At 47.0% G+C, this 26,876-nt stretch overlaps 1 protein-coding gene across 8 annotated transcripts; it reads left to right on the top strand.

The window, feature by feature from the left end:
- Positions 1–845: 845 nt before the first annotated feature.
- On the top strand, positions 846–26,876 carry sec16a (SEC16 homolog A, endoplasmic reticulum export factor). 8 transcript variants are annotated; one of them, XM_060038724.1, is made up of 32 exons: positions 974–1,130; positions 2,286–5,790; positions 5,968–6,116; positions 6,398–6,486; positions 6,629–6,845; positions 7,136–7,334; positions 8,590–8,761; positions 9,001–9,143; positions 9,836–9,897; positions 10,880–11,018; positions 11,446–11,688; positions 11,791–11,888; positions 12,073–12,154; positions 12,274–12,391; positions 12,479–12,590; positions 12,816–12,921; positions 13,283–13,423; positions 13,606–13,719; positions 13,914–14,121; positions 18,018–18,296; positions 18,417–18,928; positions 20,016–20,063; positions 21,240–21,407; positions 21,601–21,702; positions 21,826–21,882; positions 22,292–22,415; positions 22,514–22,645; positions 22,984–23,066; positions 24,147–24,203; positions 24,566–24,625; positions 25,337–25,396; positions 25,550–26,876. In XM_060038724.1, the coding sequence occupies exons 2-32, from the start codon at positions 2,353–2,355 to the stop codon at positions 25,622–25,624; spliced, it is 7,587 nt and encodes a 2,528-aa protein (XP_059894707.1). In that variant the 5' UTR covers positions 974–1,130; positions 2,286–2,352; the 3' UTR covers positions 25,625–26,876. The 8 variants fall into 8 exon arrangements, with proteins under 8 accessions (XP_059894704.1, XP_059894705.1, XP_059894707.1 ...); XM_060038727.1 differs by having other exon boundaries at positions 975–1,130; positions 2,286–4,686; positions 5,248–5,790; positions 18,018–18,928; XM_060038721.1 differs by lacking the exon at positions 974–1,130 and adding an exon at positions 846–931 and having other exon boundaries at positions 18,018–18,928.

Here is a 26,876-nt window from a genome sequence, read left to right as displayed (position 1 = left end):
ACACCCAGCATCATACATCTCAGCGCCAGAGGACCCTCCCCAGGCCCCAATAGGTGTGCATGATCTGGGGTCTGGTGAAAAGCAACAGATGAAACCTGAAAAAGATTTGCTTTTCTAAAGTGTTTTACCCGATCCAAAAGCCAAACACCCATAGTCCAGCAAAGTCTAATCAAGGCCCTGATCAGTATAATTTTGCTCTCTGCTACCCAGGCACATTAAGCGAGACACCTCATGAGATCTAGAACTTCCCTACATTCATCCAGAACTGTACCAATGTGACCACTCAAAATCATCTTTTCTTCAAACAGAATTCCCAACAATTAAAAAAGAATCCTGAAGCCAATTATACATCCTACCCTGAATCCCCTTTCTCTGGGGTATCAGCAGCAGGCCACCATTGCCTATAGATGAACGCTCAGGCCTTCAAATAGTGACTAAAACGACCTGCCTCCATGCTAACACAGCAGGTCCCCCAACTCTCACACTGTACTCTACCTCCCTCTGCTGTCGGTCAGTTACAGTGCTGGGACTGAAAAAAATACTTAATATTTACTGACATCTATTTATTTTGTGTTTATTTAATGCTATCACAGCAAAGTAACGCCAGATGATTTTGTGTAACATAAATGCATAATTCTCTAATTATTCGAAATATAGTTTCGAATATGGAACTCATGGTCAGTCCATTGCATTCACCACCCATTACATTTTCTACATTCTTACAGAAAAGTTGGAGGTCATACCTAATTGTATAGTCAATAATTGCCGGACATAAATAAATGCAGAATCACACAACGTAAGGCCTACACATGGACCGGCCCCGCGATGACGAGCCGGTGTTTGACCTGTGACGTAGGTTGTACACGTATCCCAGTAGGATGTGTTCGTTAAAGATGGTGGCTGACTGTCAGGCTCACTGTGCTGCACATTTGTAAGGATTTCTCACTTATATCTTCTACAAATACAGGGGGAAATATACCTAGCTGATAGCGGCCGATAGCTGAAGGCCCCGACGGATCCATGTCCTCGGTGTTAACCATGAGGTAACCTGCTGTTGATCAGCGGTTGGTCGGTAATGTGACGTTAGCTCAAACCGCCGACCCGTCTAAACGCTCCGTGACATGTCAGCGGTCAGAATCACTTGATGCTCACACAGGTCAGAGTCGATCCGGTTTTAAACATGTCGTCGATTAGCCGATACGAGAAGTAGTGTTGACATGTCGGCGACAGCGATGACTTTGGGGAACAGCGTATTATGTGCTGCTAACGCGTTAGAGACATGTTACGTTAAGGCTCGGTGAGTTACCGTTAGCCCCCGAGCACCGGACCGTCCAGACCTTTCCTCTCGGCTGGACATTGGACCAGTTCGAAGAGACTCAACACTAGTTTGAGACCTGATCATAATAAGATAATCGATTACCAATTGGTGATGACTGACGTCGTGTTATTGTTGCTTGTCTCAAACTACTGGCGAGCAGACAGAGCTGCGATGCTAACAGACGGCTAGCTCGGTCTATCGGTACACTTGCTCGGTCTATCGTTAAACTAGCTCGGTCTATCGTTAACGGCAGCTAACGACAGCTTTGTCTGTCGTTACACTAGCTCGGTCTGTCGCTACACTCGCTCGGTCTGTCGTTACACTCGGCCTGTCGTTACACTAGCTCTACCTGATGGTGTTCTTAAACTATTCAAATTCGATTTAACAAAGGGATATGCCGTGTAACCTTTTGAATGCAAACATTCATGCTTGTTTGTTTGCAATATATATTTTGGCCCAATATTTGTTTCCATCGTTATTGTAGGCCCTTCATTGAAAATGTTATATGATGTTGTAATATTTAGTATTTTTTGCATCCACCATCCACTGTAGACTTATTATTATTCTTTGTCATTGAAAGAAATTCACACATATACAAAATATCCCTTAGTGTAGCATTTCTCTTTCATCACAATATTGATTGCTTTATTTCCAACCTCCTAACTTTTACTAGTGCAGATGGGACTAGGTGTTATAGTTTGTATATTGAGAGCCTAAAATGTGTATGTTCTATTTTAGTGGCCGTTCAACAATATATAAAAAAATATCATTTATTTTTTTAAATTGACCATATTATGTGTAGCTCTTGGTTACTAAAAATGGCCACTTTTAACTATTGATGGCAAACAAAAGCTAAAGGAGGGTGTGGTGAAATCTAACATGGTAACATCCTGGTATTTGCTTTGCCTTCCCTATGGTTCCTCCTTTTTCAATACTCATTCTTACTGTTTATTTGTTTCCTCTCTAGCTACACCTGAGTCTAATATTCTCAGCAACATAACCGGCTTGGTCTGTGCATTGGTTACGGTAGAACCATGCAGCCTCCTCCACGGAATGGGCCTCCTGGGGCTTCCGGCCCTTCCTCTGCAGGGCCCAACGCCTTCCGCAGGATAAGACCCCTCAAGCACACATCCACAGCACCAGCTGCAATGATGGGACCCCCAGCTGCAATGATGGGACCCCCAGTTGCAATGAGGGGACCCCCAGCTGAAATGATGGGACCCCCATCTAGTAACCATCCAATGACAGACCCTTTTGCTTTTGGGATGCAAGCCCCAGCACCTATGGCTGCTGCTGCTGCAGGTCCTCCTATGGTACCCAATAGCAACGCTCCCTTCCCACAGATGGCTCCCAATAGCCTGTATTCGCAGGCTGGCCCAGGCATGCATCCACAGCCAGTGGATCACCAACAAGCTGCTTCCTCCGGTCCGCACTCATCCTATCAGGCCGGAGTAAACCTTTTCACCCCTCAAGGTGTAGCTCCTCCTACTCAACAGCACCCAGGACAGTTACCGCCGCAAGTCACACAAGGATATACACAACCAAATTCAGAACAGGGCTATTTTAATTCAATAGCACAGCCACCACCGACGACCCATAATGTCTCGTCCATGGCTTCAAACTCAATGCCTAGCCAGCCATATTTCCATCAGGACCACCAGGGGGAGCATGCTCCTCAAGCCATGCCCTTCCAGCCAGTGCCTCCCACAACATCATCCTCTCATTGGTCCCCTGATCATGGGAGTCGCCCTCCGTCATTGCAAAACTATTTCCAGCCAACCACTGACCCCCCATTGCAGCCCTTTAACATCCCTCACCAGCCTCAAGCATACCCTTCCCACCCACCATCCCCTCATCATAACGCCCCCACTCCTCCAACACAGCCCGAACCTTCCCAAGTCCAGGCACCTCTTCCCCAGGACCCGGAGATGGTTCCTACGAGCTCACAATGGCCAGATCCAAATGTACCTCAGCAGCATGAATCACACTTCCAGGTTCAGAGCTACTTCAGTCAAGGCGCAGGCACACAAGATACCTGGTTTAACCAGCCGTCACAGGATCCAGTCTACCACCAAATGGGCATTGGCATGAGCCCCACCCCAAACCGGCCCACCTCAGCTGGACCTCAACGTAGTACCCCAACTACTGATCCTTTACCAGGAGCGGCCCCACTTCCATATGCACAGGAATCTGGTTCTGTCTCAATGTTCTTCAGAGGAAGTGATGTGGAGAACGAAGAGACACTGGCTGGAGAGGGTAAGAAAGCTGTGAATGGTATGCAGGGATCCGGCCAGCTTCACAGCCATCCACAACTGCCTCCACTGCCCTACGTCAGTCAGGCAGAGCCTCCAACAGGGGATTACCATGGAGCCTCTTTCAGCAGCAATCCACACATACCGTACATGAATGAGGGCCTTTACGCATGCCCAGTGAACATCCAAAAGCCTTCTGAACCTCAGCTTGACCACGTGGAGAATCTTGAGTGTGTACCCAACCAGGAAGTGTTGCCCAGTAAAACCATTGGTAGCCCCTCTGGGGAGGTCGGCCCCGGAGAAGACCATCATGAAGCAGGTCCCAACCTTGAGACCCCAGATACGATTCCACGACCAATGAGATCTGCTAGTGTGTCATCAAGCTACAGTAATGTAAGTCACGGTAGTGGAACTGGGTCCCGCCGACATCAGGGGGTCATGGGCACTTTTATACAGCAAGAAAGCCCTCGCCTCGTTGAGGATCCTAACATCGCTGTGGCTGCTGGGGGATACTTTGAGCAGATTGACACTTCTCCGGCTACTGATGTGGGTGCGCACCATAGCTCCCAGGAGCATATCTATACCAGTCAGCCCCCTACACCCAGCCCCCCCAAACCTACTGGTGTATTCCAGGCCAGTGCAAACAGCTCTTTTGAACCTGTACGCTCGCATGGAGTTGGTGTACGCCCCGTTGAAGTTGACAGGGCGAAAATGGTTGCTGAAGGGGGTGGCGATGCTGTACCTGGCAACCTGGAGCAGCCCCCAGATAATATTGAAAACATTTATGGAACCGGTCATCCTTTAACGACTGGACCTGGAGTTCCTCACCTCGTACACCCTGTGGTTCTGTCTCACTCCCGGCCGTCTTCCCGTGCGTTTGGCGCTCACCGGCCCTGTGAAAGCCCTGCCACTACTCTATGGGCTCAAAATGACCCTTCCACCTTAGGAGCCAACATCCTTCTTGCCCCTGCTGCTCCCCCAGTCCTTGCCCCGCTACGGGAACCTACTAACGATGTCATACAGCCCCCTGAAGATGGTCCTTTGGACCTTCAACCCCCCCAGAGAACCAATGCCACTTCACAGCAGCACTCAGAGAATCTAGAGAACCCGCCGAAGGTGAGTGTGGGGGATCTGTCCGACTCCCAAGGTCAACTGGGCTATGCGTCTCTCTTGGTGGCCGACACGCTTCACCAGCCTGTGTTGATTGCTCCTCCGGTGTCCAATTATAGTGTGATTCCTCCCACTGCACAAGCTGCTGCTCCAAGGCAGCAGACCAGTCCACCCATGAGACCCCCCTCACAGGGGCACGGGGCCAGTATCTCCCTACCACCTCTATTATCGGCCGATCAGAACCAATCCTTCATGGCATTACCAATGATCAACCCCTCTACTGCGCAGAGTCAGGGCCCACTTAACCTGGCTCGAGATCAGACGGAATGCGAAAGATGGGAAACCACAGCTTTGCCGTTATCACAGGCCGCATGCCTCCCTCTGTCAAGGGCTCAATCAATGGATGGGGAGAGCCACTCTGCTCTCCCTATAAATCCACAACTTTCAAATTATGAACTGCTTGATTTTTCTATGCACCAATCACAGAGCCAAACGCAGGCCTCAGGCCACCCTTCCCCTCTACAAGGGTCTCCACAGGCTAGTAACGCTCCCGGGTTCTACCTGCAGGTCACCAAAGATGCTCAACAGGGGCTAAGGGGCGAAGGTGAACGTATTCCCCAGGCCCCAGTGTCTAATGCTGCCCTACATGCACCTGAAGCTGCCCCCACACCTGAAGCTGCCCCCACCCGGGCAGCTCCAAACCCCCAGCAGCCGCTCGCAGAGCATCCCCAGATGCCCGACGTCCAACCTGCTGCACAGGGTCCTGCAGTGAGTCGACCTCCTTCAGCCCACGTTTTCACTGGAGGGAGTGGTCCCGCCACAGCTGCTGCTCCTTCTGCGGTTCCTCCTCCTCCTGCTGCTGCTGCTTCTTACCCCTCTGGGCTCCAGGGACAAGTCCCTCCAGGGGCTCCCCAGCCAAACCCTGCCGCACCCCCACGTCCCCCTTCCTCTGTGGGTAGCCAGGGTTATGGCCCTGCTCAAGGCGCACCGGTCCAGGGGTACGGAGGTTTCCATGCAGGTGCCTATGGAGAATACCCCGATGGCAGAGCGCCCCATCCCCCTGGCCAGTATCCTCCGCCTGGGGATCCAAGAGCACAGCCTTACTACCATGTATGTAATGAGTAGTATTTCATTAAGTTATTCATTAGTTAACTCACTTATGTGTCTAATTGATCGTCTAGCACGCTAGTTATTTATTGCAATACAACTGAGCCATGCCAAGTTGAATTCTGAACAAATGATTGCCGAAACGGTGAGCTGTAAATACTTGCTGCCGCTGTATTCCAGGAGGACCCATACAGAAGGTTTGATCCATGGTATGGAAGATATGAAGGACAGAACCCGGCCTACCGAGATCCCAACACCCAGTACCGAGAGCCTCAGCCCGAGAGGCCCAGCTCCCGGTCCAGTCAGTACTCGGACAGGTCGTCATCCAGGTGAGACCACAGCTGCCATCAGTTCCCATACACTTCATGCTAGCAAGAATCCAAAGGCAAAGGAGCAATAGTTACCACTGATTAAAAATGTCATCCATTCCAGACATCTTCGTAACGTTTCTCAAGCTCATTTTGTGATCTTAAAAAAATCTCACCACAAACAATCTGGTATTAAATAATGTCGACAATTGGACAAATCCTCCAACTGCAATCAATGAAATACAATATAAAATCCTCACTTGTGTTAATGATGCTTCTATGTTCAAACCCTCCATCCAAAGGCAAGGCTACCCGGAAGACTACCAGAGAGCCAACCGAAGTGCCTACGAGGAATATTATGCAGACTATTACAAGAAACCGTATGACTATGGTAAGAACCAATGCTATATTATCTTCCTTGATACTACACATACTTCAAAATCTTGCTGTTGTGACACTTGCAGATCAAGATTTGATTGAACAATTCCATGGATGTAAACGATTGCTTGGCAATTAAAAACAAAATGTCTTAGGCTACAATTCAGGTGCCTACGATCCCAGATACAGAGGCTACTACGACCAGTCCTACTGGTACAACTATGATGAGGCCTACAGAGGGCGAGACCCCTACTACAACCCCCAACTACAACAACAGCAGCAGCAGCAACAACAACAACAACAACAACAACTGCAACAACCCCCACAACCTCCACAACTACCACAACAACAACAACAACAGCCATTTGCTAGGTAAGCAGTATATAGAAGGTCCTAACTGCCAAAGGTCAGACAGTTCTTTGTAGTACTAAAAATAATGTACTTGGAACGGTTAACATTTTTATTGAAGAAGCTATTTCTTGTTAATTGAGTTAATTCAACATCTGATCCCTTTTTAAATGCATTGTGCTTAAATAATGACCCACTGCTCTTCCTCTGTTGGACCGATTTGAATGTTTGTTGAAGCCTGGTTGGGCAATGCTTGGTGTGGCCAGCCGACCAGTGTCCCTTCATTAAGCCCTTTCTGCTCTGTTCTCCTTCAGGCCGGAGGGCTACGAGGACCAGTGGCGCTACTACCCGGGCTACGACGCCAGCTTCGATGACGACTACCGCCGGAGAGAGGAATCCGTCTTGGATGACTTTGACCGGCGCAGCGTCCACAGCGAGATGTCAGCCCACAGCCTGCACAGCAACCACACCCAGCACAGCCGACACAGCGCATCCAGTGTCCGGTCGCAGCAGGTACCCACATGGAATAAACCAAGCATCATATGTCACATTATCACATTCACCGAGCTGGGTGTCAATTATTGATGGATGATTTATTTGACAGGGACGGATAATGTTTTTTATAACTGAGTGACATCGTGTGACAATAGTGACAATATAACTATTGACATTGCTCTGAGATATTTGGTAGCCCGGCAAATTTGGTAAGAACAATATGATATTCATATTACACGTTCCAATGAAATGCAGTCAAACCTGTAGCCTCAAGGACCAATTATTAAATTAGTCAGTCATTTACACAAATCAAGATAACATGGTGTGTAAACACTGGCAATTAAAAACAAAAAATATTTCGCTATGATATGCATCTATACAAGAGATCTCATAACCCCCAATCTATTCACTCAGAACTCCAACAGAACATTCATAGAAAGACCCAATAGCAGTTAAAACACAACCTTGGTACACACATATCTATTAACTTTGGCATTAAACATATTTTTGGTTCAGAAACGTTGAGTCAACATATTCGTTGTTTGCAAGAACGTACAAATAGCCAGGACAGATCTGACAATATTGAATTTGAGAATAGTAAGTCAGAGGCAAAATTCTGTTCTCATCTTGACACAGCTGTGTTTTTTAAATCTGTTCATCTGCCTGTGTCTGTCTATCTCCATTCCTGTCTGTATACCTGCATCTCTTTCTTTCCGTCTGTGTTTTTATCTTCATTCCTATCTTTTCTATGTGTATCCCCATCTAATAACCTATCTATTTATCTATCTATGTCTGTCTCAGACAGTGTGAGATTTTAAATGTATTAGCATAATGACCAAGTTAAGGTAACTATCTCCTAATCTCACTTGTAGTTAAAATATGCATACCGTCACCGACTGTATTATCAGTAGGTAGATCTCTGCCTGTCGGTCTTGGAGATGGCCTGGTTTGCAAAGCATTTTAGCAACCGTCTTAAAGGGTCTGTAGGTAAGACTGTTGGTTCGGGAATCCTTCTTGCCTGTCAATGACCGGTGTGGGAATTCAACACTGGTCAATGTCGGAGCAATTTAGGGAGGGAACAGAGAGAGAGAGAGGGCTTTAGGGGTTTTCGTTTCAAAATATAGTTGTTGTTTTTCTGCCCTCTCCTCACAACCCTGGAATCGCGCCTACAGCAGATTGAGAAGTCCTCGCCGCTATCCTCCCATCTGCTGTACTGCCGGTACAGCGCTCCTGGTCTAATATACGACCTCTCTCTCCATGTGTGGCCGTGCAGAGTCAGGTGTACCGGAGCCAACCTGACCTGACGGTGTACGACACCACCGCACCCATCCGGAGTGACCCCTACAGACAGTACCCGGACCAGACGGACGGCAGCCAGAGCTACACCCAGTACACCTACCCTGCGGACTACAGCACAGAGTCCACCTGGATCGCACCTGAGCAACGTAAAAACACACGTTGATTATCGTCACAACAAATGCCTAAAATAGTTGTTTTGCATTTTGATTTTACATTTATTATAATGGTAAACAACATAATAAAACAATCATTTAAACACAACTTTAACAAAGTATTGTATAGATGAGATGATGAACGCACAGCAAGGCAGGTAGTCATTTCTGGTGTGTGTGTGTGTGTGTGTGTGTCATAAAAAGTTTGTCTCCTTCTTCCCCCACTTCTCCAGCGCCCCCCCGCCCACACACCCCAGAGAAGTTCATCATGCCCCACCGCTGTGCCCGCTTTGGGCCCGGGGGGCACCTGGTCCAGGTGCTGGCCAACATGCCCTCGGCTGGGCAGCCGGCCCTGGTGGACATCTACAACATGGAGGTAAGTGGGTCTGTTTGTGCATTGGTGAAGTTTAATTAATCTACCTCTTTGCATTTGGTCGATGGGTAGTTGGTTCCAAATTCCCTTTCTACAGCATCATTTCGATTTTTAGATCACTGTTTTGGTATTATTTTAATGGTGAAATTCGGTTTCTTTTAGTTTTGCAGTATTTTAACTCTAATCTTGGAAGTAAGCATTTCAATAATATATTTTTGTGATTTACCACAAACGTTTGTTATTTGTTGTAGCTTTTGATAAAAGCGTAAAATGCTAAATGTAAGTCTCTTTGAGTGCAGACCATGCTAAATGTAAGTGTTTCTTTGAGTGCAGACCATGCTAAATGTAAGTCCCTTTGAGTGCAGACCATGCTAAATGTAAGTGTCTTTGAGTGCAGACCATGCTAAATGTAAGTGTCTTTGAGTGCAGACCATGCTAAATGTAAGTGTCTTTGAGTGCAGACCATGCTAAATGTAAGTGTCTTTGAGTGCAGACCATGCTAAATGTAAGTGTCTTTTGAGTGCAGAGCAGACCATGCTAAATGTAAGTGTCTTTGAGTGCAGACCATGCTAAATGTAAGTGTCTGAGTGCAGACCATGCTAAATGTGAGTGTCTCTTTGAGTGCAGACCATGCTAAATGTGAGTGTCTCTTTGAGTGCAGACCATGCTAAATGTAAGTGTCTCTTTGAGTGCAGACCATTCTCCAGGACACCAATGAGCAGGCAGAGCTACGCTCCTTCCCCGGCCCCCTTGTCAAGTAAGGACCCCTGTTACAACACACACACCCCATTCAAATCACTTCCAGTGCCCTGTTCGAAGGAGCAGCTTTGGACAGGTTTAGGCTTAAACCAGAACTGACTCAATTGTCTATATTTCTTTGTTGATTTCAAAATAGGGTTAAATATTCAAATATTTGTTCATTAATTTGCTAGGTTGGTACTCAGATCTCAATTCAATATAAGTGTGCATAGTTTTTTAATAAAATAATGTAAGAAAAAAATATAATTATTATTTTGCTCATGCATATTGGTGAAAAATATAGGAAATACAAAAATTATGCATTTCGGGCCGAGAGTTGTAGGCAGGAGGGTGGGTGTTGCGACCAAACTTTTTGATCCTTTTTGGTACTGTGGTTCTAAATGAGGGTCATAATGAGCGATGCGCCACACCATCACGTTATACTACAAGTATTCAAGTGGAGCTTAACCCTCACTTGGATTCGGATACCAAAAATAAACCACTGCTCAGGTGGAGCTTCACCATCCACCAACACCATGGTGCTATATTATAGGTGTCCAGGAAGCCTAACCCTTATGAAGGTGATGACCCTTATTGAAGGTAATAACCTTCATTGAAGAAAGTGACTTTGGATGTGTGTATGATCCATAGAACTGAAACTGATAGAATAGATGGTGAAGCACGGTATTAAAGATCTCCCTGTGAAGGCAGATCGTCAACTTTTTATTGTTCACATTATTCTCATATCGCACACCCATACTTGGAATGCAATAGAAGTTATTGGATATCATATAAAGTGTTCGTTGCCATCATCTAAACCAATTAGACGATAAGAAGATGTGACCTGCTATGTACCAGGTAACTGAACTCAGACTAGTCTAATCTGTACTTCTGAACTCGGGATGCCTTCTGAATTGACATGGCGGCTTCACCCTGAAACGGACCCCAGCCTGGAGTGGTCCTGTCTGATGCCTGTCTGATGCCTGTCTGTTGTCTGTCAGGGAGGAGACCCACAAGGGAGACGTGATCAAGTTCTCCCAGAACAAGGCCCTGGAGTGCGTGCGGAACAAGGACCTGCTGGACCGTGACTCTGCCTGCCTGCTGTGGGACTTCATCATGCTCCTCTGCCGACAGAACGGGGTAGGCTCCAGGGAGGGACACTCTGCACACTTCATTATTCTACAGAAATATGGTCCATGACCACCTTTACATGCACACCTTGATTTCAATGAAGGCTGAATAATAGGATTAAGACCATACTGGGACTGAGGTTTTACTTTAGTAGGCAGAAGGCAGGGTTGGTTCCTCCCATGTGACTCTTTTTTTCTCTGGAGGTACCACTAAATACTTACATCCTCCCTCGTAACGTGGCTCAGGACCCTGATGGAGGCACCACACAAATACATTTGACTTAAAGCTCTTTATTTGACAGCGTTCATGAAATGATGGTGGAGTTATCTCAGTGTTATCTGCAACATGCCCTGGGTATAAACAGAGAAGTTGATTTATCAAACCAAGGGGCCTCCATGATGACTAAAGACCTGTGTTCCAACCCTTGTCCCTGCAGACGGTGGTGGGGACGGACATCGCCGACCTGCTGCTCAAGGAGCACCGCTCAGTGTGGCTGCCTGGCAAGAGCCCCAACGAGGCCAACCTGATCGACTTCAACAACGAGCCGCTGGAGCGGGCGGAGGAGGAGCCGGGGGCGGGGCCTCTGTCCCTCCTGTCGGACACCTTCATGACGGTGCCCGAGAACGTCGGCAAGGAAACGGAGCGCTTCCGGGAGCTGCTGCTGTTTGGCCGCAAGAAGGCAGGGAACCGGTCCACCGCTGGGTGGTGGCTACTGCTGGATGAGGGAGGGGTTTTATCTCTAGTGGGAGGAGAAGTGTGAAACCTTTTTTTTTTTTAACAGGATGCTCTAGAAGCGGCGATGAAGGGAGGTCTGTGGGGACACGCGCTACTATTGGCCAGTAAGATGGACAACCGGACGCACGCCCGTGTCATGACCAGGTACACAGGGTCTGAGACATAGACCATTTGGTTTAAGATACAAACATAATGTTTCATTTATATATACCATGAGCCAAAACAATCCCTTAAGAGAGCTTAACATGTAATATAAATGTCCTAGTGAGAGAAATGAACACCTCGCTAGTAGAGAGGACTAACTCTAGAAATGTTTGTTGGTGCTCAGGTTTGCCAACAGTCTGCCCATCAACGACCCTCTGCAGACCGTCTACCAGCTGATGTCTGGGAGGATGCCCGCCTCCGCCATCGTATGACGCACTCCTCCTTCCCTTCTTCTTGGGCTAAATGACTTGTAAAGCTGTCTGATTGTCTCCTCGTCTCTGTGTCTCTGTCTTATTGGGTCTCTCTCTGATCTTGTTATTTGTAGTCCTGTGGAGAGGAGAAGTGGGGCGACTGGCGCCCTCATCTGGCCATGGTGCTGTCCAACCTCACCCATACCCCGGACCTGGACACCCGCACCATCACCACCATGGGGGACACCCTGGGTAGGGGCCCCGCCAGCTCAATGGACAGAACTATATGCAGATGGTCATCATGATGTTAAGTTGTTATACTGCTCATTTCTTGGTCAGCTTCCAAGGGCCTCGTCGATGCTGCTCACTTCTGCTACCTGATGGCCCAGGTGGGACTTGGGGTTTACACCAAGAAGAGCACCAAGATGGTTCTAGTTGGGTCCAACCACAGGTTAGACAGTCACAATCACTCACTCACATTTATTCGTAACCACTATAATTTTTTAACAGCTGGATTTTGTAATCCAGACTGAATAAAGTAAATTGGCTATGTTGTAAATCTACAGCATCAATGTGCGTGTATTTTAACAAAGTGTTCCTCCCGTCCACTTCACTCAACAGTTGAAGAACCAATGTTAACCCTATTCCCTGTTGTGTTCCTGTGGATCTCTTCCAGTTTAACCTTCTACCAGTTTGCGACCAACGAGGCGATCCAGAGGACGGAGGCCTACGAGTACGCCCAGTCCCTGGGCTCCCAGCCCTGCTCCCTGCCCAACTTCCAGGTACGCTCCTAGTATTTATAGGAGATAAGGGGATACTGGTACTTCCATCAAAATGAACATGGATTACTATTGTCTCCTAATGGGAATAGGACCCTGTCTCTTGGCCGCTCTGTCCTGGGGGTAGAGACTGCAAGCTGGACTATTCAGCATTCTTTGAAAATGTAGTTTATTATTTGTACAATTACTCTGGTGAATACTTATACGGTGTCCCTGCATTTTGTATGTATGTATTTTTTTATCTAGTGGTTAGGCAGAAAGATCCTGGATTATCAACCTAAATGTCTGCAGTTGACCTGTCCTTTAGATGTCTTGCCCCTTCCTGCCCATTGATTGTTTGTTTCTCTTCCTCCTTGGTCTCCAGGTGTTCAAGTTGATCTACGCCTGCCGCCTGGCTGAAGCAGGCCTCAGCGCACAGGCCTTCCACTACTGTGAGGTGATCTCCAAGAGTGTCCTCACGCAGCCCTCGTATCACTCCTCTGTCATCATCAGTCAGCTGATACAGGTACATGTCAAACCCTCATTCTCTCCATCACTCCCTCACTGGGTCCTTAAGCATCTTACCTCCATCTCATACATCGCTTATACATCCTGTGTTTTTAAATACTTTTATGTTATTTATGTTCTATTTTTCAGTATTTGTTTTGTATTCATGCTCTTCTCCCTTCCTCTACCGTTGTGACCCAGCTGTCGGAGAAGCTGCGGTTCTACGACCCCCAGTTGAAGGAGAAGCCGGAGCAGGAGCTGTTCTTTGAGCCAGATTGGCTGCTGCACCTCAGACAGCTGGATGGACAGATCAGGGTAGGGAGTGTTGCCTAGAACCATGCCACCACCCAACACACAATATAAAACACGGTCAGCAACATGTTTCATTAGAAGAGCCAATCATAGGAACGGGCCTGGTGAGCTACATCTCCCGTGTCTGATAAATAAATTGGATCCAAACCGTTTCTCTTAATACCTAAATCCTTTTCCTATCATTGTTCCTGTTTTAGATGGGTGCGATAGCCTACAATGCAGACAGGGCCACGCCCACGCAGTACGACTGTGCTTCCCCGAGCTCTGAGCTGGAGCAGACCCTACCAGCGGAGCCCTACAACAACACCATGCCTCAAGAGATGAACGGAGCCTCCTCAGACAACCCCCTGATGAGCTCCCTGCTGCCCGGGCCGCCGCCCCAGGCTGTGCAGCTGATGCCTCCAGGTCTGTGGGGCCGTAGTCATAGAAGCCTTCTATCCAGAGTTGCTTTTGCTCCCCCATCATTTGGAGTTGGACTCTATCATGAATATCTGCATTGAGCAGAGAAATTTACAAATAAGTGCACTTAGCAGAGGCTTTTAAGTACATTTGTCAGAAGGAGAAACAACATATTGCTGTCAATACAGTAAGGATGTTCATAGAACCAGTGGGTTAACCTAGCGATTGTAAGTGCAATGCACTTTACCATCGCTGCGTTAAGCCTTTCCCCGTATTAGTGTTGCACGGTATACCGATGCTAAAAGGTACGCAAAAAACGATACGATACGCAATTTTTTTTAGCATTGATACTTTTATTAAAAAAAAATAATAATAATTTAATTTAAAAAATTAGAAAATATGAGGCGGCGACTTCAGGTGGTTTCCCTAGCAACTGAACGCTCTGGCACAACTGAGAGCCGCAACAGCATCAGCATCACGCTAAAAAGTAGCCTACTGAGGTTTGCGATTAGGTAGCTTGAGCTAGCACCCCAATTTACCCTCCCGGTGTAAGTACCATATTGGCTCGGCTACCAGATCGGCTCGGGGTCCGTCGTCTGCTGATTACGTCACACAATACGCTATCTACAGCAATAAGGTCTTTTATGGCTTAAATTAAAGAGCCTGTATGATCTTTCATTTTGAACATAGACCATTCCCAACCTATCTGTATGGATAGTTTTCTTCTAAAAACAAAACATCCCTCGGAATCATCTTGGCTGTTAAGATAAGCCGTCCGTGTTGCCAGATTGGGCACATTTTCACCCTGATTTGGCTACTTTGAATCACGTTAGGCTGGAAACTAGACAGACCTACTCGCGCTCACACATGTGCTCGCTGTGGTTGCTATGACGACAGCCAGAGCTACAGCACAAAACAGCCAATCACAACTGTCCCTTAGCAGCCAATCACAATGTAGCCTACGCCCATTCAAGCGTACAGCCAATGATATTGTGTAACGTAATCAGCAGACGACGGACCCCGAGCCGATCTGGTAGCCGAGCCAATATGGTACTTACACCGGACCCTATACACATTGGCGTTTTTTTGGGTTTCATTCTGATGTAAATGCGACGGCTCCGCGGTTCCGGGGGGAGGGTTTTCTCCACAGAGACAACGCAGCGATATCATCATGAGCAGTTCTAACTGGAGAGAAAGTGAAACCGCGAGCTGCTGATCATGTGAGAGAAGGTGATGCAGTCGCATTAAACAAAGACGTTGAAAGATTGAAGATCTACGAGAGAGACGCAGAGGAACTGTCCTTAGGGGCCTTTTTAGCCTTTTTAAAAGGCGGAGCGCCTGTCTGCAATGCATTCTCTATGGCAGGACGCGCAAGCAGCGCGCCTTTCTAAAAGCCGCCCGGGGCGGTTAAACGCTCCGCGCGCCTCGCGCTTTTAGACGCGCGCCCCAGTTGAAAACAGTTGAACTTTTGAAGAAAAGCGCTCCACGTCATCGGCGCTTTTTTCAACGACCAATCAAAATCGAGGAGGAGGCCAGGCTAAAAGTATCAACAGAACACAAACTGAAACATGTCGGACGAAAGTTTAATAACAGCTGTGAGTGAGTGTCCGGTCCTGTACGACCTCTCGTTAAAGGTGGTATTGGTACTGCCTCCTGCCACGATTAATGCTGTGGACCCACACTCTCCTTCGGGCAACCACGACAGGCGCAGGGGGATCGTCCGCAACCTCCGTTGCCACGGCAAGAAGCGCTATTAATCTTGCATTCATTTTGCAAATTGTAGGAGCAACCAGAGAGGACGTTCAGGTGTCAGATGCCATATGATGGAGCCAACAGATAGAAGCTGTATATCTGGATACAAGCGATTTAATGACGTAAACGAAAAACGCTTCGTGCACCTTTTTTGAGCGGCGCGCACAAACGCGTTGAAAGCAGTGCACGGAGCGCTCCGCCTTTTAATAAGGCTTTTGGTGGACACGGCCCCTTACGAGGCTTTTGTCAGGATTAAAAAAAAGTGTTCAGCAAAATAAAGAATATGTTGGCGTTTTTGCACTTGTAAATAGTTAATCGCGTTTGTAGCCTACACTCAGACGCAAACTCATTCTTGCATGCGGTTGTCTTCATTCATAAAACAATTAAAACATTCGGGAGTATGCAAATTATTCTAAAGAGGTCTAGACTCTGTGCCCAACCCACGTTCTCCAGTGAACCAAGATGGGCTTGCGCGGTGACGAACGGGGGATTTTAGCCCCTCGGTTTTATACAGGAAACTTGAGATAAGACGGTGAAATCGCCGGCCGTGCCAAGCCGCGACCGAACCGGCTTGACAATGTTAAAAAGGCCTAATGAAGAGGAGAAGACGGCGAGTTAGAAAGCCGTGAATATAGAGCCGCAGTTGGGTAGGCCTACTTCAGCGGCAGAAACAGGGTGCCTACGCCGATCTTTGTAGAGAGATTTCTATGGGCAAAAACTGTTGGTTTATTTTTATTGATCCCCTTTGAGAATTTGTGTGTAAAGGGATGGGTCTAGGCTATATTCTCGCCTTTCTCCTTTGTAAAGCACATTGTATGCCGATTGCTTTTGGGCCGATATAGGCTACTGCGCCCATTCCTTGATTCGTTCTGCCGCAGCACTCCAAACAATTAATTTCGTTCCAATGTTCGTCCAATCCACTCCAATAGTGGTCCTGTATCGAGTTTAAATCCAACTCTAACGAATAAACGGTCCAGTTTTAAGTTTCATAGAATATTTATACATTCCCAGGGCATGTTAAATGAGTGCATGCACCGCCACTCGTAACACACTTGCGAGTGTGCAGTCGTCAATTGATGGAATGGGTTATTTCATCATCACAACCAAATTTGGAATTAATTAATCAAACAAATTACAGATAAATAATACTGAAATGGCTACTTTTTGGTTGAACTTATTTGAACGAAATATTTATGATCCCCCAATGTTGACCGGAAGTTGGCGTTGCTGATTGGTAGGCTGGTAGTCGGAATGGCGGTAGGCCTACTAAAAAATGGGGGCATGTTGGAATGGCCGCATGTAACCATAACAACGGTTATAGCTAACGTGTAGCCTACTGTGGACAGTACGGGACCGGGACGGAGTAAGGCTGTGAAGTACAAGTTGTTCTGTGCTGTGTCCTGATGGCTGAAGAGAAATAGCTACATCGTTGTGTTCTAAAACTGGACCTGGCGATTTGACATGTTCAATCTCTGGCGACTCCTTGCAACGGCATCAGCCGCGCTGCAACGACTAGTTCACACTGCTGCAACTTTTCCGCTGCAACGTTCCAAAACAGTCTCGTTGCAAGTCGTTGCGAGGGGAATCTTTGGTCTGAACTGGGCAGCCCAGTTAAGTTTATACATGTTGATTATAGCGGACTACACCACCTCTTCTATTCCGCATGGAATTCTATTCCGATCAGAGAATTGTATTCCGATTGAGGAGTATTATATATATTAATACGCCTTAACGTAATTTGCTCAAAAAGCAGGAAAGGACCAAGCTGCTAAAAGTTTAACTATAGTGAGACCGAGCTGGACCATTATTCATCTCTTTTCCAGATATTTTAGGTTTTCACCGTGGTATCAGTTCAGTACCGAGTATCGAGGTATTTTCGGGCAGGTATCGTATCGAAGTCATAATTTTGGTATCGTGCAACACTTCCCCATATACAACAAAGCTAGCTAGGTTAAGATGATACACAAAATCCATGCAGTTGTTTTCTCATATGGGCACACATCTTGAGGTATGTGTTTGTGTTATACTTAAAATCCACCATCTGTATCTTACATATAACTGAAGTTAGCAAGTTATTGAGTTATTGGTTATTTCTTCATGTAAATGAAAATATGTGATGTGTTATAAATACACTATATGTTCTCTTACAGCCCCAACTACCATCCTCCAAGACGGCATGGTTCCACAGCACCACCCATCAGAGGTCCACCAGTTCTACCCCGTGCCCCCCGGCCCGGCCGCAGGCTACCTACCGCAGGTCCCCGACTCCGGCCCCTCTCCCTATGAGCCTCAGCAGCCCCAGCCCTCGGACATGTACCCTCCACCTCTCCAGCAGCAGCCCAGCTCCTCGCCCCCTCACCCGGGACACATGGGCTCTCACATGCCTCCCCAGATGAACCAACAACCGCCCAATCAGATGAACCAACAACCTCCCCATCTGATGAACCAACAACCTCCCCATCTGATGAACCAACAACCTCCCCATCTGATGAACCAACAACCTCCCCATCTGATGAACCAACAACCTCCCCATCTGATGAACCAACAACCTCCCCATCAGATGAACCAACAACCTCCCCATCTGATGAACCAACATCCTCCCTCCCAGATGAACCAACAACCTCCCGATCAGATGAATCAACAACCTCCCCCGCAGATGAACCAACAACCTCCCCCCCAGATGAATCAACAACCTCTCCCTCTGATGAACCAACAACCTTCCCATCTGATGAACCAACAACCTCCCCATCTGATGAACCAACAACCTCCCCATCTGATGAACCAACAACCTCCCCATCAGATGAACCAACAACCTCCCCATCTGACGAACCAAGCCCCTTATCCGGTAAACCAGCCTTCTCCCCATCAAATGACTCCGATGCCTCCACACCCGGTGAGTCAGCCGTCCCCACACACGCCCCCCTCCCCTGGACACATGCCCATGATGGATCAGCATGTCCTAGGCCAGCCCGAGGGTCAGCCCCTGCCTCCGATGTCTAACGCCATGCGCAGGAACTCTTTCACGCCACAGACGGACTTTTACGACCAAAGCGCTCACATGGTTAGCAACGAGATCCTGATATATGCACGGCTGTGTCACCTCATGCCCTTAAAGTGCAAGTGAATCCATATTTCATGTATATATATATACCCAAATTGTGTAGTTAGTATGTCTTCAATGATTTTCAAAATAGTAATTATGCCTGTAACGGGTTCACAGAGCGCTTGGACACCAGGTTTGCTCTTTGAACAGAAAGTCCTTTTATTTTCTCTCCAACAAAACATAACTCGGTTAAAGGTCAATTATAACTCCGCTCAAAGCGGTCACAGGGTGCGTTCAATGCGATCTGTCGGCGATCGCCCCTGTCTCTCCGCTCCCGATCCGTCCTGGATTCCCCTTCCCACTACAACACAAAGCAGGCACATAAGTACAAACACTCCCTGATTGGCCTGAGTGCTGACACCTGCTCGCACTCAGGTCCAACCCCCCCACAGCCAATCCGGTGCGCTCCCAACCTGCCCATATTCCCCCTGCAGGCCAGACGTCGCATGTCCCCCCACAATGCCATTTTGTCATCGTTAGATAAGATAATGGCGTTATTTCAGAAAAACCTGGTGACAAATCCAATGTTTCTGCCAGTTCTACTCTGCTCTGAGCATTCTACTCTACTCCAAACTTGGGTCCTGTTCCTTTAGTGATGTTGAAATGGCTTTTCGGTGGCACTTTGATGACACTTGATTTCTAACTCCGAGAGCGATGCTACTGCCATGGTGGTGTGGATGTGTGGAGCTCAGTTTGGGCAGTGCTGATGTTGATTGCTGTGTCCGAGAAGGGGATATGCCTACTGTCTAACGCCACGGTGTGTGGCGAATATCATATGGCTCATTATATCACTCTGACTTAACGATGTGCACTAGCTTAAAAAAGTATCAGGAAGTTGCTGTGGGCGTAAAACATGGAGATACACCTCTCCCCCTCCTTCCCTGAGTTCTCTTTATGTCAGTGTTCAAATTTGAGCTGAAACTGGGGGTTCACTTACACTTTAAGCTAGCTTTGTGTCCATTTGAAGTCCTCAATACCTTACCTTCAGAATGCATGGATTCATGGATAGGGATGATAATGATCACCCTGTCTATGTTCTTGCCAGGGTGCCGGGAGAAGATCGAGAACTTCCTCACAGTCTTCAATGCACATGGTAAGATTGGTTTATTTCAAATTGACTTTAGTGATTAATTCTGGTAATGTGCGTTCATAGGAGACCATTCCTACAGTTTGGATCCGTACCTACCACATTATGAAGCTGTTTTTGGCCTAATGATGATGCACTAATGACGAATACATTAGTGCATGTATTCGTCATTGGTTAAACTACAAAACTAACAAAGGGGAAATAGATGGTTAGTTTAGTAGATAATCAAGCTGCTGTATCTAACCCAACCTTACCGATTAAGATGGGGGCGGGGGGAATCTATGAATTAGAGTGTCTGGATTCTTTGCTTCCACAATGCCTGTATCCTCATACTGACTTAAAAGTAGAAATAAGGACCAAAAACGTAAATGAGTAGTACCATCCTACAGAGGGCGCTTACTCGCCTGTTCAATTCACATGAACTATTTTCTGTTCACTAAAGCCGTGGTCCTCAAACTTTTTATACCGCGTACCACCACAGAAAAAAAAGGTTCTCCCAAACTACCACCATTATGACAGATGTTATAAACTATAACAACATATACAATATAACAATATAACAATATTCAGCTATGCACATCTCATGCAGGAGGCACAATTTTTCTTAAAAATAATATTATTTATTGTTAGCTGTCAGCTGTACAAAGTGTTAGCACTAGAACAGGGACACGGAAACACATACACATAAACACACAGCAAGTGAGAACCTGATCTCATGGTAAATGTATTTCCATTCATAATAGTATTTTGATAGTACTGTTTTTAATCGTAACTTTTTTTATTAATTTTAAATCCTCTGCGTACCACTTGATAGCGCATCGCGTACTGGTGGTACGCGTACCATAGTTTGAGAACCACTGCACTAAAGGATACCATGGCGGATACACCTGCACACCTGCAGATCTGCAATCTATGTCCTGATTTATGGCAATGATTTGTCTTGCTAATTATGTAATGATAATGTATACTCCGTGTTAGGCAGGCATTATTTATAGTTAACTTTATAGTAGCACAAGACTGAGAAAAAGGTATTCTGATATGGATGTTGACATTCTCTGGGCAAAACCTTACAAAAATCGGTGTTTGTTTGTGTGGATATGGACCTCCGAATTGAAAAAGTAACCTTTGACCTGGCAGAAGATGCTGTTGCTTTAGCGCGCTCCTGTTGTGCTCCCTGCCCAGGCCTCCGGCCGCCGCTCCCGGACCACCTCCGAGTCCTCCACCCACTCCGGGGGGCGGGAGCGCAGCAACTCCTCGGCCATGCAGATGTCTTCGTCGCCGCCCCCCTCCATCCCTGAGCAGCCCCGCATGGAGGACCCTAAGAAGGCCAAGAAGCACTCCCCCAAGAAGGTACCCCCCACCGACCCATCTCCCTCTCCTCTCCCCTCCAGCTGATGGTTTTGGCCCAATCCCATTTCTACCCCTTACCCCTCCCCCTTACCCCTCCCCCTTGTTTTGAAGGGGTGAGGGGAAGGGGTAAGGGGTAGAAATGGGATTGGGCCTTTATCTCGGTGTTAACACGGCCACTCACTGTCCCCCACAGGGTGGAGGCGGCGGCGGCGGCGGCGGCGGGGGCGGCTGGTTGAACTGGCTCTATAGGAAGGGCAAGAATGAGGCTCACTTGCCCGATGACAAGAACAAATCTGTGAGTTGGATTATTTTTTTTCATGATAAAGCTAGACCATGGCTAGCACCACATACTGTTCGTTTAATTTAAGATATTGAGACGGGAGTCTGCATCCCTCACATGTAACTGATGGTGTTTTAGATCGTGTGGGACGAGAAGAGGCAGAAGTGGGTGGACCAGAATGAACCAGAAGAGGAGGTTTGTTATTTGCTCTTTCTTTTAACTTGAATTTATCTCAAAATAAATACTCGCCGGTCATCCAGTTTGGATTCTTGATTGGATGTAGTACTTTCCTCCACTTTGATTTGGCACGGTAGATTCTGATCCATCAGGCCGGACTCATTGTCTAAATATCGTCAATTCATACATTGCATGTTGGATGTATGGTGCTTAATGGCAACTATTTTTTTTTTTACTTTTGCATGATATTAATGCTTTGCCTCAATAAATAGTAGTACCTTGTTTTCTAGTATTGTTAAGATGAGTAGTTGACGGAAAAACTAAACTTACCCCAGCAATGTCTTTCTATTGACAACTTGAAACCTCGAAGAGACGAGATCATCCCTCATCTGGATCAAAATGACATTAGAATTGTTTTTATATATAGAGTAAACCCCTCCCGCCACCTCCTCCTCCTGGATTCAAGACTGGTCCTCCCATGCTGGGCCCTGGAGGGCCCGGAAGGCCCCCTGGAGGGGGGCCTCCGGTCAACATGTTCTCCAGGAAAGCAGGTGAGAGATGAAACCGTCCTCAGCTATCATAATGAGGGATGTGGGATCCTGAGTATGGTGATGTCTGTTGATGCCTGACTGGCTGGTTGTTTCCTCAGGCACTAAGAGCCGCTATGTGGACATCCTGAACCCCAGCAAGACATCGCGGCCCGGGGGGATGGGGCCCGCCCCGGCAGACATCTTTGCTCCGCTGGCTCCCATGCCAACCAACCTGTTTGTGCCGGGGGCAGGTGTGTGTAATACACTGCAACGTGATGACACTTTTTGCACAACAATTATTGCATTTTCGAGCGGTGCCCGAACCTAAAAAGCAGTTTTGAGCAACAACATATGAGAGCATCTCTCGCGCGCGTGCGCGCGCACACACACACACACACACACACACACACACACACACACACACACACACACACACACACACACACACACACACACACACACACACACACACACACACACACACACACACACACACACACACACACACACACACACACACACACACACACATATATGGTTCCACTAATCTCAAATTGAAGGACAAACTAATGTTTTTGTTGGTCCAAAGCCCCAGAGGATCAGCAGCCCATGGAGGCCAGTGAAGGAGGCGCCCAGGAGCAGGCTGCTCCCAGTGCAGGTGCTGCACCACAGGTAACAAGGACAACCTTCTACTGATGGACAACATGTAGAACCCAATAATAGTAGTATAGTCTTAGTCTTCACAGAATGATTGGGCTAATTGGATTAGATTAAGAGAATAGGTCGGCATGCTTGCTAAAGGATGGCTAAAAATAGCCAATACCAGTATAGTAGGTGTCTAAAATCTGGATGTGTGCTTGTGCTGTGCTGAAAGAGTGTTAGTGTAGTCCATTTCGGTTGTTGGTTATCCATTACGGCTAGCCAGAGGAAATCCACAGGAAAAAAAGCTTCTCAACAATCTGGAGTGAGAAGGATAAAATGAGCCTTCATGGTGCGTAACTCTCCCTGCCTGAACCGGAGCTTGCAGAGACCACTGCTGCAATCTATCGATCAGTTTAACACCTGATCCTATTCCTTTTCATTTATAAATTGTTATATTGTAAACAAAAAGCCATACTACAGTATCCCAGGTTTGCTGGGCGGATACCAGTGGCTGTCAGCTCACAGGTCAGAGTCTGACTCGGTTAGTGCAGACCTTCAATGTAGCCTCAAAGTTTCAAAGACACAATTCCCAATAATGAGAGTAGGCCTATGTAGCATTGCTCACACTATACCGGTAGCTTTTACTGGCTACTCCAGCGCCTGGACAGAAGGGGATGACGTGGAAACCTGTTCATTATAGCGTTTGCAGGACAGTGGTAAATGCAGAGGGTGATTCATGGAGGAGTACTCTCGACGAGTGTGTACGCTAATGGAGGGATTTAAACTGTGTGCATTGATTACACCATGTATAACAGGTCCAGAGTCCATCAACCACACACACTCCAGTGTACTTCCTATTATCACAGAGCAAATGGGGGGTTTGAACAATGTGCAAAGTTTTGATAAAATGACAGGGCAGGACTAGTACTATTGACCAGGAGAGATATCACACAGCAGGGAGGCGGATCGCCTCACAAGGAACAAAGGCGACGAGCAATGGCAGACTGACCTGATGGGCCCCTAATGCGATGGCTGGGACGGTGCAGACCAGGGAGAAAAAGGTTATTGGACGGAGAGAATACAAAATGATGTTTTATCCAACTCCTCTAGATGTTCAACCCAACACTGATGCCTCCAGGGGGAGATGGCCTGCCTGAGTCCGGGGAGGTAAGAACACATCCAGGGTCTCCTCCCTCTGTAACGACCGCAGCCGTCAGGACGCTGCCCTCCACATGAGCTGCTGCTCCCATCAGCCCGCTGCCCTGCGGGGGGCCTCTGGATTGCGATGCGGGTGTTAACATTAATACATATTGCATGCGGGGAAGTAAAATTGACAAATGAGCTAATTCCATTGTCTGTTCATTAATTTGCTTTCTTTATGCTCTAATTTTGAAATCCTTCTAATGTGGTATTAGTGTACTTCCAACATGGCTTTCTTTCTAAATGGGGTTACAGTGAAGGAGGTTCTCTGATGAATTAACCTGGCTCTGTGGTGTTGTCTGTTCTGTGTGGCCTCTTTCTGTCTGTAGCTGTCCCGTTCTAGCTCAATGAGCTCTTTATCACGTGAAGTGAGTCAGCATTTAAACCAGGTACCTATAGCTGAGTCTCAACCAGCCCCAACCCCACCCAACCCCCCTGCCAAGCACCTCCACCCACCCCGTCCTGCCCACCACATCGCACGCTTGATGGCATCTGGCTCCGTTATCTGTGCTACCCCAGATAGCCACCAGCTGCCCCTCCTGCGGTCTCCAGCATAGATCCCTCCTCTTTGATTTGACCGACCAGCTCTGATTTAAAGTCATTAAACATGACCATCGTCAGCAGGCCTGTGGTTCAGACATGGGGAGATCCAAAACATGATCTGCCATCATCAGTGTCCATCAGTATCTGAAACCAGGGTGTTTCCTACTTTGTAGCTGTAAACCTACCAGTTATGTACAGTTACAACACTGAAGTAGTTCAGTCAAAAAGCCTGGTCATGCATTGCTCATGGAGTGACTTCTGCTGGAGACGTGTGTTTAAAGACCAGCCCATTGTTGTCATGGCAGCATTCTAACACTAACCACCGCCACAACGCTTTGCATGCTTCACTAATGTGTCGTGTTCTAATGGTGCTTGCTGGGCCTCAAGGATTTTTGTTGCATCTGGAGTGTTCATTACTTTATTGGGAAAAGAGAAAATACATCAGACGATACACACAGGATACACAAGAGCTAGTGGTAGGGTTTAATGGCACATCCTCACTCCAGTGTGAACTGAATGTTTGGTCTGTACCGTCTAACGCTGCCGTCTCCTTTCAGGGACAGCAAGCCCCCCCCGCTGGAGGCGTGACCTTTTATAACCCCGCCCAATTTGCACAGGTGAGAAGACCCCAGGAAAGCGACAATGAAAAACATATTGGTTATAAAGAAGGGGGTGGTGTAACTCATGTAATTCAATGTAACCTATACAGACTGTCGTTGTTGGTGTTCTTTCTTCGGAAGTCCTTCATATCCTTGTCTTCTCTTTTGCAGCCCAGTGCACAGTCCGGAGGGCCGCGGGGGCAAGGCCGCTTTGGGGGCCAGAGGCAGTACCCAGTGGTGAAATAGACCCCTCTCCACAGACTCATCACAGCTGGTAGTCATCCTGTCCGCAAGTGACTGAAGCACATGGACAGATTGCTTTCATCTGAAGGACCCTCTCGTTAATCCTCCTCATCACCAATACCGTCTTCATCCTACTCTGACATCGTACCCGCTCTTGTTTTCTCTGGTTTATGTTTCCTACTGGAAGTCCATTGCTTTTTTTATTTTGTGTATATATATAGGAAAGATGCTGTCACTGAAAGGGCTTATTCCTCCCAATCTATTTTTATAGAGGGCTTTCTTAATGCGTCAGATTTTAATATGGATGCATTTACACACCAAACCATATGCTTAAAATGAATTACCAATTATAGATTCAACTCTGAACCCCACCGGCTCTGTATCATGTCTATGGTCCTTTTGTCCAGGCTTTCTTGACTGCAAGCGTGTGTGTGTGTGTGTGTGTGTGTGTGTGTGTGTGTGTGTGTGTATCTGGGCAGTCTGGACTGTAGAGGAATAGAATTTAACCATTCATGTAAATTGTGCATATCGTGGTTTCCTGTGCACTGGACATGGAGGGTCAATTTGAAAAGGAGCAGACTGCATCTTCCACTGTGACGATGTCAGACCCACAGGATGGACGTCACATCCTTGACCTCTGCACCTTTTTATCGATTGTTATTCCAACTTTTGAGATGTTTACTCCAAGATCTCGAGCTATCACACGGCCCCCCGAGTGGTGGTTCAGCTCAGAGAAACAAGGATTGGTCTTCAGTAACACCAGGATTCAGAATACAAGTCCCTCTTTAAATGTGGTATAACAAATCCATCCAAATGTGTAAATCTGATTGATTGTATTTATCGAGTCGTAGTCCTGAATGTGTGTTTTGAGAGCAACTAATTTTATTTTCTGATGGGCTTGAATGAAATCTGTTTGTCATAATCTAGTGGTTGATTCACATCCCTGATTGTTCAACTGCAGCTTATGCATATTAATTTGAGTTGCAAAAATGAAAACTTATTGCATCAAATTAATTTCCCCAGAACATTTCTTTGCTAACTGTTGTCCCGTCTCCCTAAGACCCGATAGACCAATAGTTTGTGATGATCTTAAATGGCTTGCTTTGGTAATAGGCCTAGACCAGTGTAACGGATTTTTTTTTAATCCTCCCTTTGAGAGAAACTTGTCATTTACCCCAAAGTGAAAAATCCCTATTGTAAGATTCTATACAAAAGAATAAAACGAAATTAAATAAAGATATTTTTTCGCTCTTTA

The sequence above is a fragment of the Gadus macrocephalus genome, chromosome 19 (assembly GCF_031168955.1).
Source record: "Gadus macrocephalus chromosome 19, ASM3116895v1".
NCBI lineage: Eukaryota > Metazoa > Chordata > Actinopteri > Gadiformes > Gadidae > Gadus > Gadus macrocephalus.
The sequence above is the reverse complement of the archived record's forward strand: the minus strand, read 5'-3'. Positions and strand labels throughout refer to the sequence as shown.